The following is an 18,492-nucleotide window of genomic DNA, read 5'->3' as shown; positions in this document are numbered from 1 at the left end:
GGACAGATCCATGTTTAATTTAGGGAAATTCGGTAGGAAACAGTTAAACGGAATTTCTTGGATTTGCTTCTAATAGGTTATTACGATTTCACAACTAGTTACAGACTTTTGGATACTCCTTAAAAATGAAAATATTTTCTAAGTATTATAACACACCCACCCACCTACCAATTTTCTGTCGTATTTTAAGACCCACTATAGCCCTGGAATTTTCACATCTTCTCTTCTCAAAAGATTAATAGAAGATTAAACAATCAACAAAATCCCTAGAATTCCATCTGAATTGTTTCTTCACTCACTACCCTATAGTTTGTTCCTTTGTCTTGTGTTTTCCAACAAATTCAATGATTTTGTTGGCTTTTCCACTTAAGTTATTTAGTGTGCCAAATCTTATTCATTGCCATGGAAATCAGCCTATAATACAAGTGTCCACATCATATATGTCAAGGAAGTATTGCTTTGTTTTTAAAGCCACTGTTCAATTGTAGTACACATTTTACCATACTCAAAAAGAAATCTATAAATTGCCTCTTTCAATATTTACAGAGCTACTCTACTATCTATGTTACGTACTTCTAAAAGAATGCCAGTCTAGCAGAATTCATTCATTCCACAAAAATTTATTGAGTCCCTCTTATTAGTAGAGGCACTAAGTGAAACACAGGCAAAATCACACAGTTCTCGCCCTCAGTGCTCCCTTGCTCACAATGATGGGACAAAGAGATCAACCTTTTGATTGCAGGGAGTTAGAAAAGGTGTCTTTTAGGAAATACTTGTGCTGGGTCTGGAAAGTAGGGTAGGACTTTTCTAGGAGGGAAATAAGACAAAATGTTTTGAGCCCCTTCTACAGGTCAGACACCTTACATAGAGGATTTGATATACTCCTCACACAAAAGTTATCGGAGAGATTTTTATTATTCCATTTTTTACAGTTTTTTAAAAAAGATTAAGTCACTTGTTCAAAGTTATCTAGTAGGTGAACTAAGGAAACTTAAGATCCAAACTTGATGTGTCTGCATTATTTCAAGGTACCACACTACTTCCCAGCACGACAAAGGGAAATATGACTAATATTTTTAACTGCTGTATGATGCCATCTATATAAAGGTGAAGAACAGGCAAAACTTACATTCTACCGACAAAGGTTTTCCTAAGTACTTGCTAAGTTAGCTATTCCTTCTGTGCAATCAATCATCTTTTGCTTTGCTATCTGCATATTGTAAGCTTACGCTTATTGAAGACTTTACCATGCATGCCAGCTACTTGTCTAAACACATTATATTATTTAATTTAATCTTCACAACAACTCTTTAAGGTTGTCTTATTACTATGCCCATTTTGTAAGTGAGCAAACAGGTTTTCAAGGGCCAAATAACTTGGCCAAGGTCACGGAACTGAAGCCGCGAAATTGGGCATCGGTGAAATGAATCAGGAGAGATACACTGAAGACAAAGAAATGGGTCCTGCCGCTTGGCTCTTGAAGGCCGATCTTTCCAGGTACTGTACTGTGTTCCCCCAAATCTGCCTTTCTCATTGAGGGAAGCGGGGACGGACACATGGAGTGGACGGCAGTTTCCGGCAGGAACAACGCTGACGGGAAGACCTGTCGCGGGGCGAAGCTGGAGGGGAGGGGGGGCGTGTTTTGCCCAGGGTGTCGTGGCGCCAGTCTCCCCGCCCTCAATGAACCGTCGCCTCGCCGCGGCCCGCCCCCTGTGCCGTGCGATCCAATCAGCGGCGGGGCCTGGGCCCCGCTCCTCTGCCGAGGCTATATAGACTAGGCCCGAGGAGCCCCCCCCCCGTACCCCCGTCCACACACACGCACACACACGCACGCACACTCACACTCACACACACTTACGCACATACACACAGACACCGCGCAGCCGTGGGTTTGCGGGTCCCGCGGGGTACCACACGCCTGCCCGCGCTGCGTGTCCCAACCTCCGCCGCGCCGCGCCGCCGCCGGCCTGAGCCCCGCCCGCGCCCGCCTCGCCCCTCCGTCCGCCGCTGCCGGTGCGATGCGGCTGGGCCCGAGGCCCGCGACGCTGGGGCTGCTGCTGCTGTGCGCCGCAGCGGCCGGCGCCGGGGACGCGGAGGAACTGCACTACGCGCAGGGCGAGCACCGCGCCGACTATCATCGCGAGGCGCTGCTGGGCGGCCAGGTGAGGCGGCCGGGCCTGGGCTGGGAGGGCGGCCTTGCCCTGCGGCACCGCGCGCTTTGTGCCTGGACAAAGGGGGGAGCCCGGCGGGGCCGGGGCGGCCTGACCAGGGGGGCCGGGCGTGACGCCGCTCGCTCTAGGGAACCCCGGGGCCTCCAAGCCTGAGGACAGAGGGTGGCCCAAGATCCGGATCCTTTGTACTCTCGGATACGGGGCAGGGTCACTAAGGGTGTGTAGGCGCGGGGGCTTTGGAGAGCAAGTGTGGGTCACCCAAAAACCCCTGGGCAAGGGAGGCTTCTGGTAGCCCTATTTTTGTCCACCATTTTGCCCCACTGATAGTAATGCTTGACCCCATTGTGTATCGCTTACCCTCCAAAGGAAGAAGTCGATGAATATGTTAAACTCACCCCCGAAGAGCAACAAAAAAGACTGAAGTCAATCATAAAGAAAATTGACTTGGACTCAGATGGCTTTCTCACCGAAAGTAAGGACGTCCTACACAACTAACAATGGAGAAATACCTTTGTAGGGCACAGAAACACACTTAAACAGAGGTGTCTGTTTAGGGTAGATTGCCAGTGTTCCGACAAATCAGAAGTACTGTGAGAGGGTGAAAAGGACATAGTAAGAACGTTTTACATCTGGAAACCTTTACACGTAGGATGCCAAGAAAACTCGTTGCTTTCTCCAGCCAGTAATCCGTAAACCACTGACCCTCCCTGTATGTGAGAGTCCTACCTTCAGCAAACACCCCATTCTTCATAGGCCTTTTATCATTTTAGGAAAATATTCCAAAAACAGTGTGATTCATTTTAGGAAAATATTCCAAAAACCTTCTTCCACTAAGTGATGCATTGCTCTATTGAGATAGGCTTCTTTAGAATTATAAGAATTTGCTTTTTATAAGCAAGTGGGAAAAGACCTGTTGCATATGAGTTATGTTTATCACAAATTATTGCAGCTGGTAGAGCCTTAGAACCATCATGTCTCTTTGGAGAGATGAATAAACGGAAGCCTTGAGGGCAAGTGCTTTTTCTCAAATGAGTGGCAAAGCCTGGACTGGAACCCAAATAGACTCTTAATTCAGTTTTTAATATTCTTCACTTAAAAAAAATCTGAGCGGTCTTAACGTAAATTATATAGGCAGAAACGAAATTCACAGATTAAAAGAATATTCCAAATAAATTGTGCAACTGCCTCTTATTGCTTAATTCAAGTGATGAACCCTATCAGCTTTCGAAGTTGATCCTCAAAAATTCAGGAGCTAATTTGCTATAACTTATTTAAATACAGCTCAGCATCGGAGGAATGAAGTTGCTGGAGAGAGAATCACAGACTGGAAAATTTAAGATGTGTTGTTAATAAAGTATTCGCATTAGTGCCCTCAGGAATACTAAGGTTTTGGTTCTTTCTACTTAAACAAGAAGAAAACTTTAGACTGTAATATCTAACAAGAAGGGGTCCGTGTTTGGTCCCAGTAGAAAGCACACAGAGCAGGTACATTTGGAAGACTATGGTACCTGTCAGGGCCTACATATGATCAAATAGGTAATAGTAAACTTTTAAAAAATATCAAGTTAAAAAGAACTTAGTCCAAATGTGAATTTTACAGATAAGAGAACAAAAACATGAGAGGGTGAATGTCTCCTTATAGCAAGGCTCAAGTGTGAACCCACATTTCTGGTCACTGCTCCATTATGTGTTCTATTACGCCGTGATGAGCTCTCTAAACAAACTAGAAGAAACCCTCATTCTTGAAGATCATTGAGGGAATTTTGCTAATTTGCACGTTAAAGGTCAGGACTGAACTTAAGTTATTGAGGGACAGCAAAGGTCAGTGGAAGGAGTTTGGGCTTTGAAGCCAAAGGTAGGTTTGAATGTGGACTCTGCTGCTTGTTATCTGTGAGTCCTCGATTGCAAACCCCCATTTCCTAAACTTTCAAATACTGATTAGAATGGCCATGTTTTGAAAGTTAGAGACAACGTGTGTAGAAGATCTGTTACACAGCAATTCTTTACTACATGCTTGCTATAATTATTATTCTGCCCTGATTTAGAGTTTCAGGAGAGACAAAAAGGGTCTTTTGTATTCATCTGGGCTCCCCCAAACCAGCAGAGGGGTACCACTCTACACCAAATAGTATACTCCTGCTATCCACACAAATGCTCATGTTCTTCTCCCCCTTTTCCTTTAATGTGGTGCAGTAAATATCTCTGAACAGATTTTTCAAATTTGATCTGAAAGTGGACATTTGAGATTTAGAAACTTGTTTCCCATGTCTTCAGGTACCAGGTTAAGACAGAAAGCTGTTACAAGAAAGTCATAAATCATAATTGCTACCTGTAACTTTTGTTAAAGTTTCCTCCAGATGTTTCATGTCGTGGTTACAGGGAGTAGACCGTAACAGGGTTTCTCAATCCTCAGTCACTTAAACACCTTTTCATAGTGTAGGCCATACCTACTTACGATCTGTTATTTCCTTAGTATAGTTTTGATCAACTCCATGTAAAATTTAAAGGAAAATTTTATATTACTTTCATAAATGAAAAACATTAAAATAAATAGGTTATTCAGAGATATGTGCTTCCTGAGAGAACTGTGATAGCAAAGGTTACCTGCAGTTTATGAATAATATTTTTTTAAAAATCAAGTGCTATTTGGGCCAATTGCTAATCCATTTATTGAATACTTATTTAGCCAGGGGATTCCTAAGCACTTGGAGTGCTTTGATGAACAAAACACACACAAACTCTGCACTCAAGGAGCTTACACTCTATTTAGAGCACATAATATTTTCAGACTTGAAACGGTTCTTTCCAACTCTTGCTCCTACTTCTGTGACTACAACTGAGCAGATTCTCATTCAGTCTTTGCCAAAACTGAAGTTTGTTTTTCTTTTAGAGAAGGTTTAGAAATCCTCCTCTATGAGAATTACTGTTACATTTATTGTATTCTGGGAAATTCCCATAGGTGAACTCAGTTCATGGATTCAAATGTCTTTTAAACATTATGCTATGCAAGAAGCGAAACAACAGTTTGTTGAATATGATAAAAACAGTGATGGTAGTGTGTCGTGGGACGAGTACAACATCCAAATGTACGATCGTGTGATTGACTTTGATGAGAACACAGCTCTAGAGGATGCAGAAGAGGAATCTTTCCGGCAGGTGAGTACCTTGGCACGAGCTTTCCTTTTGATCATATCCGTTCACTTTATTTTTCTGCACAAACGAGCATGCAGCCTGAGGTCAGACAGGTATGCCTTGTTCTCTGGGCACTCACCTGTCCAGCACAGTTGTCACTTTTATGCTTTCCTTTCTGGCCAGATTTAGTACTCTTATTTTGGAGTACCTATGTTATCTCTTGTATCTGTTTTTCTCAGCTGTATCATTTGTTCTCATTTTCAGAGGACATTGTCTCATTGCCTTTTTAATGTATTTTGAATATGTATCTCAATATTTTAATTTTTATGTTACTGAGCAGTTTTATATCATATTTAGTAAGAAGACTATAAGGGGCCCATTCCCATTGGTTGTTCCCCCCCCCTTTCTTCTTCCTTCTTCTGAGAAGCACTTGTTTCTCAGTCTAGTTGTGTTGGACACAGCTCCCTGGCCCATGCTGGTATTATGAGCCTTGCGCTCCCCACCAGGTTGTCAGTCGGTTGCTCACAGCAGCTCTCGCCGCCTGCCAGCCGCTCACTCTGGCTGCCAGCCACTCATGCTGGACACCGGCAGCATCCAGCAGTCCAAGGCAGCCCACACCGACCTCTGGCTGCTCACCGCAGCCCAGCTCCGGGGAGAGCCGTTGTTCACAATCTTAGCTGTAGAGGGCGCAGCTCACTGGCTCATGTGGGAATTGAACCAGCCACCTTGGCGTTAGGAGCACGGGGCTCCAACCACGTGAGCCACCAGGCCAGCCCTCATTCCCATTTTTAAACACAGCTTTATATATAAATTAACTCTCTAAAAAAATTTTAAGTTGTGGTCAAATGCATAACATACAATTTCCATTTCAACCATTTTTCGGTGCATCTAATGAGTGTTCAGGACATTCATGTTGTTATGCAACCAATCTCCATAACTCCTCATCCTGCAAAACTGAAACTCTAGTGCTATTAAACAGCTCCCATCTCCCCTACTCCAGACCCTGGCAACCACCATTCCACGGTCTGTCACTGAGTCAGGCTATTCCAGGCAACTTACGGAAGTGGGAACAGGCAGTATTGGTCTTTTTATTTATTTTTTGTCGACTAGCTTATTTTACTTCCTTAAGGTTTATCCATGCTGTAACGTGTCAGAATTTCTTTTCTAAGACTGGACTAAATACAGAGGGTGCCAGAAAAATGTGTACACATTTTAAGAAAGGAAAAAAACTGTTAAAGTTGTAATACTCAATTTATATCAATAACAAAAGATGAATACAAATCAAGTTTGACTTCTGCCGTTACATAGTGCTCAAAGTGGTTAACCATCAGCATAATTTTAATACAGTGTTTTCCTGTCTTTAAATGTGTATACATTTGATGTTTATCCATTCATCTAAATCAGGGGTGTCCAAACTTTTTTCAGCGTTTTTCACCAAGGGCCATATGCGGTAAAATGGTCCTCACTCGAGGTGAAGTACGTATTGCCTCACCTGGTTTATTTAAGTAAACTAAATATATTTTTGGAATTTGCTGAGGGCCAATTAAAAATGGATTGCAGGCCGCAGTTGGCCCTCGGGCCACAGTTTGGACACCCTTGATCTAAATAGACACAGGCTGCTGCAACTCTTTGGCTACTGTGAATAGTGCTGCTGTGAACAGGAGAGCACAAATATCTCTTTGAGACCCTGCTTTCAATTCTTTTGTGTACATACCCAGAAGTGGGATTGGTATTGCTGGATTGTATAGTGATGCTAGTTTTAAATTTTTGAGGAACTGTAATACTGTTTGCCATAGTGGCGGCAGCATTTAAAATAACTCCTTTTTGAAGATTCACTATCACTGAGTTCTAGTGTGTCTCATGGTTTAATTGCTTTAAATACATGCTTCTTAGCAGAGCTGAGGAAGACAATACTTAGGAAAGACTTTAGTAAGTAGAATTTTTCAAGACAAAATGACTGTTTTCTTGAGAAACTGCTATTTTTGTATAATTTTGTATTTCAAAATTATTTAAAGTCTTTTTTAAGATAGTTTTTTACATATGGAAAAAAATTAAGACCAAATACCTTGTTACATACTGTTATGTCCCAAAACATTAGGCAAGGGTACTTGGAAAACATTTGAGCCTCTTCCGTTCCTTAACTTACCCCATTATTAGTATCTACCGTTTAGTTTTTATTGTGGCCATATTTCATCATTGAACTTGTTACTTACTTTAGAATCGTACTGGCCCCTTGGACTGTACAGGCCATCGCCAGCTCCAGGTTGGTTGTTTCTCTGCTAATGCTTGTGCATATGCCCCCAGAATCAGCCTTGGAGAGAGTCTGTCTGGATTTACATCCAGCTGTACCATTAATTTATGCAGCTTTGGGTACATTATATACCTGCCCTATGCTTCACTTTCCTCATATCTAAAAAGGAGATAATGACAGTATGGAGAAATAGTAGTAAGAAATAGTAGCTGTTGGACTGGTAAGCAGTGCCCATTGACTTAAGAATATTGCTGAAGAAAGCATGTGCAATTCACATATGCTTATGTTTACCGTTTATATACACTCAGCCTATAAAGATTGGTGAGGCATTTGCGAGCTATGTCAGCTTTAGGATAGTAAGGATTTAATTTACAGGGGAGAATGTATCTTTTGTTACCCTTTTATTGTTGTTCTCCTTTGCCTCTTCATCTTACTGATGAAGATTTATATCGATGACAGTGTAAGTCAGTCTTTTCACTTCTTAGTGCCTAAACGAAGACAAATGATGATAATGAGATTTGAGATTTCTGTCAACTAGGTATCCTCCTTTACCAAAGGAATTATCTTAAAAGCATCATTTGTGTTCTGAGACTTTTCTAAAATGATGGTATGATGGTATGACTTTCTTGCCACATAACAACAGAGAAGTTAAATACAGTATTTTAAAATCTTACTATTATTAGATTCTAATAGTGTCCTTATGTTTTCTTGTGGCACCCAAAAGATTTAAATACTATCCTATCAAAATGTAAGAAATGTGTTAGGGCGTTTTTTTTTTTTAATCTGTATTCTTGAAAGGGGTGATGTAGTAGATGATGGTGTTAAGAAGAAAATCTTCACTTTGACGAGATACATGACTCATTAATTTCAACTGCTTTAAAAAACAGTTTTTCTTTTAAAAGATGTTTGGTTCTAAGTCAGCGTTCCACACCTGGGTACTCATACGTGTTGATTATAAGACTCTACATCTTAGGAATGAGTTAGATGGATGTTAATAACTTAAAGAAATTGACGGATCCCTGAAATGAACGTTTCTCAGTCGGGCTCCTACTATTGGTTATTCTTTGACAACCCAGAAATATGTCTCTACAGAAGTTCCAATCATAATACTTTATTAGAATTTTGTAGCATTCCTTAAAAGTGGAATAACCTGCAAAGGTAGAGTGGAGTATAAAGATGAACTCGGAAATAGCTGCATTTTTCTCCAAAATAAATCAACACTAATCAATCAGTCTTAATCAAAGTTACAGACTAAACATGATACCATAAATAAAATAATCATAAAAAGTACTTGGATGTCCAAATAATTTTTTGCTCTATGGAAAGTTATTAAAAACAATAATCTATTTGATACCTGAATTACATCTTATTTTTAATGTTTCCTTTTAGAGAGTAGAGATAACTTTGAATAATAACCCTCTCAGACTGCAGTATCCGAAAAAGCATTTCTTTTTGGTATGATAAACAAATATAGTCGTCACTTTAAAGCAGGATAATTGAAATTTGGGGACCTGCCTGGCTTCTGAATGTGCATGTATAAGCAACATTTGTTTATGTAATACCTATTCTTAAAGAGGGCTAATCAGATTTTTAAAGACCTAGATATTTATTCTGGTATCACAAATTATGTATTTCCTCATGTAAAATCATTAGCGTACCAAAACATGGCAGTTTTGTCCCTCACAAGTTTGTTGCAATAAAAAAATAAATGATTGGTAGTTTCTATCTTTTGACTACTATACGTTAATACTTCCTATCCTCCACTGGAATACAAGGTTTTTATACTGTATAAAAGAGTGTTGAGGTCTTATAAAACTGACAGTTTGTTTTTGTTATCTTCTAGAAATGAGTTGCTCTTAAATTGTGTTCTTCAAATGACATGAATAAAACATCTTTTAAAAATCACAGTATTTCAATTTGTTTACAAAATTTGAGACATGTGAACCAGAAAATTATTTTCTTAAAAAATAAATGTTCGTTGAAAGAGATCCTTTCTTCATAGGCAAGTTTGGCCAAATTCAGCTACCTCTGTTGAAACATGGACCTTTTTTGCTCCAAATTCAAGGGTTCTTTCATAAGGAAATCTAAGCACGTAGTATTTTGAGTAGTTATTCAAAAAGAAATTGATTGACTCGACAAAGCACATCAAGCTCTTACTTGTCTGGTTTTACCCATGTTAAACCTGAACATACACAGAATGTAAATTACTTGGTCTAGGTATTTTAAAAGTATGAAACGTTGAGTTAAAAGCCGCTATTTGGAAACACGTTTGTTTTTTCTTTTCTGTCAGAATTGGGTGAGTAACTGACTGTGGAAATCGGAATGTTTAAAAGATGAATTCTTTTGCAGAAGAAGTGAGCCTCCTCTGTAAATGTGTGCCACCTAACTTCTATTATTGTAGAAAACTGAAAAGAGCATTTCTTTTCAACATTGAAACGCATGAATTAAAAGCTTCTAAATTATTTGAAATTGTAACTTTTAAAAACTGTGCAGTGTAATACACATCACTTTATAGAAAGGAAAGTTATTCCCAGAAATTCTCAAAGTAGAATTTATGCAGAATTAACAGTATAGCACTATTGACTTCCCAAGGCTTTTGATTACACAATAACCTTTGAAAAATTAATTAAAAGTAGCCCTGTCCCTAATAGCTGCGAATTGATGTATTACTTGAGTATACTTTAGGAAAAAAATAAAGGAAGATGGGTGTGAGAAAGTAGACACGGGTGCGTGTATTTAATCTCAAAATAGGCCCATTTCAGCTTTTGATATTTGTGTATCTGAACATAGAGAATTGGCACCATAAATTGCCTACTAAGAATAGACTTCCAAATAGGTACATACACCGTAAGTATTCTCATGAGTACGGTTTTGCTCAAACCTGTGTGTGTGTATTACAATTTTATTTATAACAATATCTACTACACCATTCTGACCAGAAACCTTAACATATTTTTGAAAAGTCATTTCAAAGACCAGAAACAACTTAAAAATGGCACAGTAAGAAGTAATGTAAAAACAAACAAAAAAAGAATGAATGCATAGTCTAAATTTATTGCTTTTTGGGCATTCCACAAGTATTGAGATTGATTGTTAAAGAAGATAGTGCGTAGCACTGTAGAAAAAACAAGGAATCCAAGTTCAACATATTTAAGCTGTATTTCTGACATCCTTTCAATAATTTCATCTCAGGTTTTCTATCAATAATGGTAGTTTGTAACTTTTATGAAATAATTAAGTTTTACTAATTGTTTAATGGGTATTCTGATCCCTAATGCTAACAGAGATTTTCTTTTTTTAATTATAAATTTTTCAATTTATTTAAAAAAAAAAAAAAAACAGTTCCCCTTTTTCTCCCACGCCCCACCTCTGGCAACCGCCAATCTTTTCTGTATGTATTTGCTAGGTTTTTGGTTTGAGTTGTTTTTTTCAGGTTCCACGTGTATGAGAGATCATTCAGTATTTGCCTTTCTCTGACTGACTTATTTCACTGAGCGTAATGCCCTTGAAGTCTATGCATGTTGTGACAAATGGCAGGATTTCTTTCCTTGTTTTTTGTTTTTGTTTTTCACTGAATAATAATCCATATTGTATACGTAGCATAATTTTTTATCCCTTCAGCCACCGATGGATGTTTAAGTCATTTTTATATCTAGGCTATTGTGAATAATGCTGTAGTGAACATGGGGGTGCTTATACCTGTCTTTTAGAGTTAGTGTTTTTTTTCCATCGGATAAATACCCAAGTAACGGAATTGCTGAATCATAGTGTAGTTCTGTTTTAAATTTTTGAGGGACTTGCATACTGTTTTCCGTAGTGGCTGTATCAATGTACAATCTCACCGAAAGTACACAAGGATTCCTTTTATTCTACATCCTCACCAACATTTTTTTGTTCCTTTTTTTTTTTGGTAATAGCCACTCTAACAGGTGTGAGTTTTGATTTGCATTTCCCTGGTAATGAATGACGTTGCGCAGCTTTTCATGTGTCTGTTGGCCATCTGTATGTGCTCTTTGGAAAAATGTTCAGACCTTCTGCTCCTTTTTCCATCAGATTTTTTTTGTTTGTTATTGAGTTGTATGAGTTCCTCATATATTTTCAATTTAGCCCCTTATCAGGTATATGATTTGCAAATACTCTCCCATTCCATACGTTCGTTGCCTTTTCATTTTGTTGATGGTTTCCTTTGCTGTGCAGAAACTTTTTAGTTTGATGTAGTCCCATGGGTTTATTTTTGCCGTTGTTGCTTTTGGTGTCAGATTATGCCAATTTTTTGGTTGAGGGAACCAGGAAGGTTAAGCAATTTGCCTTAAGAAACAAAGCTAGTAGTAAGTGGCATTGCTGGAATTCAGATCTGAGTCTCTAATGCTGGGGCCTGACTCTATACTGCCTCTAAATGTTCGTTATTTGCCCAAACAACCTTCAGAGGGATGGCATGAAGATAAGATAATATATGAAAATGTACTTTGGATTTCACATAGTTTGTAAATTTCAAAGTATTGTTTATGATGATATTGTATGGATGAGACCTTTAAACATCTTCAATATTTAATTTTCAAAGCTTCATTTAAAGGACAAGAAGCGATTTGAAAAAGCTAACCAAGATTTAGATCCTGGTTTGAATCTGGAAGAATTTATTGCTTTTGAGCACCCTGAAGAAGTTGATTATATGACGGTAAGGAAGAAATGTTTTAAGAGAATTATTGAGTGACCAAAAGTTTACAATCTGTTTTTACTGTCATTAAACTGAATTGTATAGCAACCCGAATTTTAAGAGACAGGAAGATCTGAGGTTCTCCCCGTTAAGATGAGTGGGAAGAAGGGTTTCTGAGTGTAGGGGTGCTTATTGGGAGGAAAAAGGTAAAGGACCAAGAATGTTTTTAATCTCTGTGATATATATGCACATCAGCCTTCTCCCAGCTGTATTATGTGTCATAACCTCATTACCTTCAGTGCCCTCCTTGTACTTTTGTTGCACTCTAGGTTTAACTCAACCAACATTGGTTGAGTTCCTATTATGGCTTGGCAAGATTCTTGACAGCAGAAATTATCGTATTGGAGGCTAAAGATTAATATAACAAAATAGTTTTACAAAATAGACTTCACATTTACATTGAGGTTTGTTGCCTGTCATCTGCCTCCAGCTGTGAGGCTTTGTGCTCTGGGTGTTTCAGGGAGGGAAGGTATATCTTTTTGTGTGATAGGTCGTAGTCAGATGCTGTGGCCCCGAGAGCAAGTCGCAGGTGCATTTTTGTCCACGGCTCAGTGGCAAGACACCACCTTCAGTGCCACTTCTCTTGCCATTATGAATCTTCTGACTTCTCACTTGGCACAAAAATATATGACCTAGTTCATGAACAAATTGTGCCAGGCACAATTTGATTGAGTGCCAAAATTAAGTTGGGACAAGCTAATTGAGCCATGTCTGGCAGATGGGATTCTGGATCTTTGGGAAATAAGGGGCAGTTGAAGGTGAGGAGGGGAGCGGTCGGTGAAAGCGACAAAACAATTTTGGCGTTATGTGTCGTGCGCTATGGGTTAGGCATCGTGTTGGGAGTGCAGCGTGGCGTTGCACTGACTGGCTTGACGAATGCTGTGAAGAAAGAACAGCAGGAACTTTGACTGACTACATAACATGGGAAGGGAAGAGTCAGACATGACTCAGGCTTGTGTAACACCATGAAGGAGGGTGTGCCAGGATGTCCGGTGATAGTGCTCAGCTGGCCTGATGGCCGCACAGAAGCTTACCTTGATTGTCTCTGTGTGACCCACCTTCCCTGTTGGGGTGGGTTGGATATAGAAAAGGGCAAGAGTACAAGATCAACTAAGTGATTCAACTTTGCGTTAAAAGTCAGAATATAAAGATATTTTCATTCATGTAGCTGCAAAGAATAGCTTAACCATGGCAGCATTATTGAAAAAAGTCTCATTTCCCAAGAGGAATAATCATTTTCATCAGTGATTCTTTTACTAGATCACAGACTCCTTTAAAAATATGCAAAGTATGGACTCTGTCCCAGAAAAGTCACATATGCTCGTACACACCAAATATTGGATTATAATTTTCAGTAGATTCTCAGATTCTCCCTCTAAAAACCAATCTTTGAATCTGCAGATTAAGATTTCCTGATTTCATCAAATATATGATGATGGAAGGAGAACTGATTCTGGGTGGTGAACACACAATGGGATTTATAGATGATGTAATACAGAATTGTACACCTGAAATCTATGTAATTTTACTAACAGTTGTCACCCCAACAAATTAAAAAAAGAAAAGAAAAAGATTTCCTGATGTCTATATATAAAATATGAAATACTTAGAAAACCCAAAACTTGTATTTCAGTGTCAGCTCATACAGATTAAATGAAGCTCCTGGATCTGGCTAGAATTGGACTGTTGAGACTGTATTTTGTTACAGTTGTGATGCTGCCATTAGGACTGAAAGATGTTCACGTAGCAGCACACAGTGACCAAACGAGTTCAGTAGCTGTGACCTGTGACGGGCGAGTCAAGGAAGAATAGGAACTAAGATGGTAGCTCAACAGTGCATCAAACTCATGGGGACTTGAATATGCTTCAAGGCACAGAAGGAGCTGATGGAGAAAAGAGTGAAGCAGTGGGGGAGGCCAGAGTTCAGGGTGAGAGGAAGTGCTCAGGAGATGCAAAGTATGGAATCGAAGACAGCTGTGGGCTTAGCCCTAGAGAAGACGTGTCAGGCAGGTTTAACTCCTGAGATCAAAGAGAAGGATGGCAGGAATGGATATCAAAGTAGAAGTCACTAGAGGTGAGAGGCAGTGCTGGTCAACGAGGTAATTCAGAGGAAGTGGACCACAGTGGGAACATCGGACAGGGTGTCTCTGCCTAGCGTATTGGAGCGAGTTACGGTAAGGCTGAAAGAAAGTGAAGGTTTCAAAAAACAGCTATAGGGTATGTTAGGGAAACCAAGGCAGAGAGAGACCTCCAGGCTGAAGTGAGAGCACACTGAAATGGCTCAAAAAATTCTAGGGACTAGGCTTATATTTTTGTATCTCTTTTTGACTTCTTGACTGGAGTAAAGGAGAAAGTGATGTGGGTCTGTACTGGGTGGGGATTGGCATGATAAGAACGGGGTGCAGGAGGGTGTAGGAAGGCACTGAGGGAAATCCTACGGCAGCTGGCTGGGAAACAGATTGGCTTGCATCAAGTGTGACTGGGAAGGGTGGGATCTTTGGGTTTGACAGATGGATTGGTTGCTGAGAAGCCTTGGTAAGGGCGAGAACAGCTTTGGAGGTCAATTTGGTGGGAGGGGAAGCAAATTGATTGTTTTTAGGGATCCAGACACATTTTGATCTGGAGGTAAAACAACAGTTCTGCAAAGAGATCTCAGCTCAGGATTCTGGGTGATGAATGGATTGTCAGGAAAGCGGAGGTAAAATGATGTCATTCTTGAGAAGGAGGGAATGTGCAGAAAGTAGGAGCGTTTGTTCATTGCTAAGGTTATTTAATGGGCTGAAGTGGAATTCTGAACAGTAGAAGCCTAAGGCTATTGAATTTCAAGTTACTTAATATTTGGCTTTTTTTTTTTAATTGGGGAATATTGGGGAACAGTGTGTTCCTCCAGGGCTCCTCAGCTCCAAGTCATTGTCCTTCAATCTAGTTGTGGAGGGTGCAGCTCACTGGCCCATGTGGATATCGAACTGGCAACCCTGTTGTTCAGAACTCGCACTCTAACCTACAGAGCCATCCGGCCGCCTCAATATTTGGGATTTTATTCCTGCTTCTAAATTCCAATGTTTAGAAAGATTGTCTTGCAGGCATAAGACAGTCAAATGATTATTTCTAGAGAAAATCTGTAGTAGGAGTAATTCAGGTGGAGGTACGATAGGATTGACAATTGTGTTACTAATTTTATTTTTTTTTAATGAATATGTAATAGGAATTTGTTATTCAAGAGGCTTTAGAAGAACATGACAAAAATGGTGATGGATTTGTTAGTTTGGAAGAATTTCTTGGGGACTACAGGCGTGATCCAAGTAAGTTGCCTGGGGGTGTGTAATGGGGCATGGAATTAAAGAAAGAACTTGAAAGTCAGTCTTGTTTTGAGCTCTGTGTGAACAGGAAAATGCAACAAGAAGAATTTGCAGGATTTCTACTTGTTCTGCCAAGTTACATATAATACGGGCAAAGCAGAGGGACTTACAGTTTACCTGAGAATGCTCTCGCTCTCTTTAGTTCCATTGCTAGACTCAGACATATAAAGCAATCATGAAATTAATGAAATTATGAGGGAAGAAGTAAAAGTGGGTATTTTTAAACAAATCCTGTATCTTTCTTTGTAGATTTTAAAAGAGGAAAAAAATACTGTAAACACTGGTGTGGACTGTGGAAGGTGACTCACTGCGTATTTGAAAAGGGAGGAGTTTGCAGGCTTTTCTATTAGCAGCTGTCGTTTTTTGAGAATTGCTGCTAAAAAGCACACCCGATTGTGAATGTCACTTAAAAATTACACATGGCACTACTTTGTAAGAAGAGTATTTGGGAAGTTTATATAGTTACATGATAGACATAAACGCATTACCCAACTCAAATTTGGGAAAAGTAGGTATCAGAACAAGTAGCAGCAGTTAACAGAATTACTAGTTTGTGATAATAGGGAACAATTTAAAAACTCTGAGTTGTTTAGACCTATGTGTCACCTTTGAAGATTACTATATAGCTTGTACTTATTTTAGCACTTTTCAGTATTTCTGTTTCTTTGGGCATCTTTATGTAGCAAGCTTTACATTCATTCCTTATATACTAGGGATATATCAAAGTACTTATTGGATACATGTGGTGTTCTTGTGTATGTATATTTGTGTATTCACGTGTGTTTTTTTCTTTGGTTTTGTTTGTTTTTTGTTGTTGTTTTATGTATTAAGCATTAAATGAAGATCCAGAGTGGATACTTGTTGAAAAAGACAGATTCCTACACGACTATGACAAAGATACTGATGGCAGGCTTGATCCCCAAGAGCTGCTGTCTTGGGTGGTGCCCAATAACCAGGGGATTGCACAGGAAGAGGTGAGTTCACGGGGAATGACTTTTCCCTGTGCACACGGTGCTACTGACAGGAAAGGAGGTTCCAAATTTTAAGCCAAACAGAGAAGTGGCTGAGTTACTTATTTAGGGTCAGTGCATTGCTATTTCTTGATTTCAATCTAAGAGTTGTTTCAGACTGTCAAAGAGACAAGGAAAGTAAGATTGAGTCATGTATTAATTTGATAGTACAGTTAATGCAATAATAAAAGTTCGTATTTACCTATAGGTTCTCAGAATGGGTTATGTTAATTTTGTTTAACTTTGAGATAATCCCGAAGTGGATTAGAGTTGGAAGGAGGCAGAACCCAGCAGAAATTAAGAAAGGAGCGAAAGAGAGCAGCTGTAGACAGACTGGTTGCAGTGTGTGATATTTTCAGATACTCAGACAATGAGTGCACCTGAATGGTTTGGACAAATCTCACCACATGAAAATGCAAAACAACTTGCTGAAAATACTTGTTACACTCGACACCTTTTTGTTTTGTTTTAAAGGCTCTTCATCTCATTGATGAAATGGATTTGAACAGTGACAGAAAGCTCTCAGAAGCAGAGATTCTGGAGAACCAGGAGTTGTTTCTCACCAGTGAAGCCACAGATTATGGCAGACAGCTTCATGATGAACATTTCTATCATGACGAGCTTTAATCCCTGGGTGTATCTGAGTAGAGTCCTGGCTCCTTTCATCATTTGTCACCAGCTTTACTTTTGTGATACAATATTGATGATGTTAATTTTCACTCTGAAGTTTTACTACAGTCAGATGTATCTTAATATAGATTATAATTTTGGCCTTTTAGGAGAAAAACGAAACTACATTTATTTCAAAACATATTACAGAAATAAAACAATATCATGTCATAGGTTAACAAAATATTTCCTAAATAGTCCATCTGTTTAGCACTGTATTGTGGAATATTTCTGAGTTCTATTTCCGTACTTGAAAAAAATTGAGGATTTTTAGATAATGCCTGAACAATGTTAAAGGAATTTTTGACAGCTATCAATTTTTGTTTGTTTAAGTAGGTTTAATTTGGGAACTGACCGAAGGATATTGGTTTTATATTTAGCATTTTGTTTTAAAACCTTTAAAGGAACCTATTTAGAAAGACTTAACACCTCACATATAAGTTGAGAAGTTATGCCTAATTTTAAAATGGTTTCTATAAAGGGTTTTACTGTATGAAATAGAACTTATATTTTTGCATATGTATAGATAGTAATTATATTTAATGTGTAACTATAGCTTTATTGTGTGTGGAGTTTGACATTGTCCAGAACTCTTCTTTTTTGACTATTAAAAATGAAATGTCCTATCTTTTTAAATGTTTGTTTTTCTTTAATATTCCTGGTAAACCTTGAATTTAGCATAGGTTTTGTTGTATTAAATATTGTCCGGCCTCATCCGATCCTGTATTTGGATAGTGAGTATTCTTAAAACTGTTAAATTATTTTTGTTACATATGCTTATATTGTCTTTTTTTTTCTTTTTTTGTGAAAGAATCATAGTTGACTGTACACGTGACACATTTCAGTTGCTATTGTAGCAAATGTGGTCTTGCTGTTTGGGCTAGAAATAATCGTAAGGATTACACAGGTTGAAATCACCGATGGAGCTCAGTATCAGTTATACCGAAAGAAAAATCGTATATAATGAGCATTTCTTCACACCTAAATGGTCAGTTTCTACCTTATTCATGATGTCAACTAATTACGTTTGGGGGGAATAAGAAAAGTGAGCTGAGGAATTCATATTTTCCTAGCTCTGACCCACAGATAGTTTTTCTTCTCTCTTACATTGTGTGTGTGTGTGTGTGTGTTTGAATAGGTCAGCTAGCATTCTGTTAATCTTTTAAAAGTTGTCCCTTACACAGCA

General features: G+C 39.0%; 1 protein-coding gene across 1 annotated transcript; it reads left to right on the top strand.

The window, feature by feature from the left end:
- The first annotated feature begins 1,820 nt into the window (after positions 1-1,820).
- RCN2 (reticulocalbin 2) lies at positions 1,821-18,183 on the top strand. Its single transcript, XM_033100351.1, has 7 exons — positions 1,821-2,162; positions 2,538-2,643; positions 5,131-5,327; positions 12,116-12,229; positions 15,474-15,570; positions 16,459-16,601; positions 17,112-18,183. Exons 1-7 carry the CDS (start codon positions 2,019-2,021, stop codon positions 17,262-17,264), a joined length of 954 nt encoding a protein of 317 aa, XP_032956242.1. The 5' UTR covers positions 1,821-2,018; the 3' UTR covers positions 17,265-18,183.
- The last annotated feature ends 309 nt before the right edge of the window (positions 18,184-18,492 follow it).

This window comes from Rhinolophus ferrumequinum, chromosome 28 (assembly GCF_004115265.2).
Source record: "Rhinolophus ferrumequinum isolate MPI-CBG mRhiFer1 chromosome 28, mRhiFer1_v1.p, whole genome shotgun sequence".
Lineage (NCBI taxonomy): Eukaryota > Metazoa > Chordata > Mammalia > Chiroptera > Rhinolophidae > Rhinolophus > Rhinolophus ferrumequinum.
Note: the sequence above shows the minus strand (reverse complement) of the source record. Positions and strands in the feature narration are given on the sequence as shown.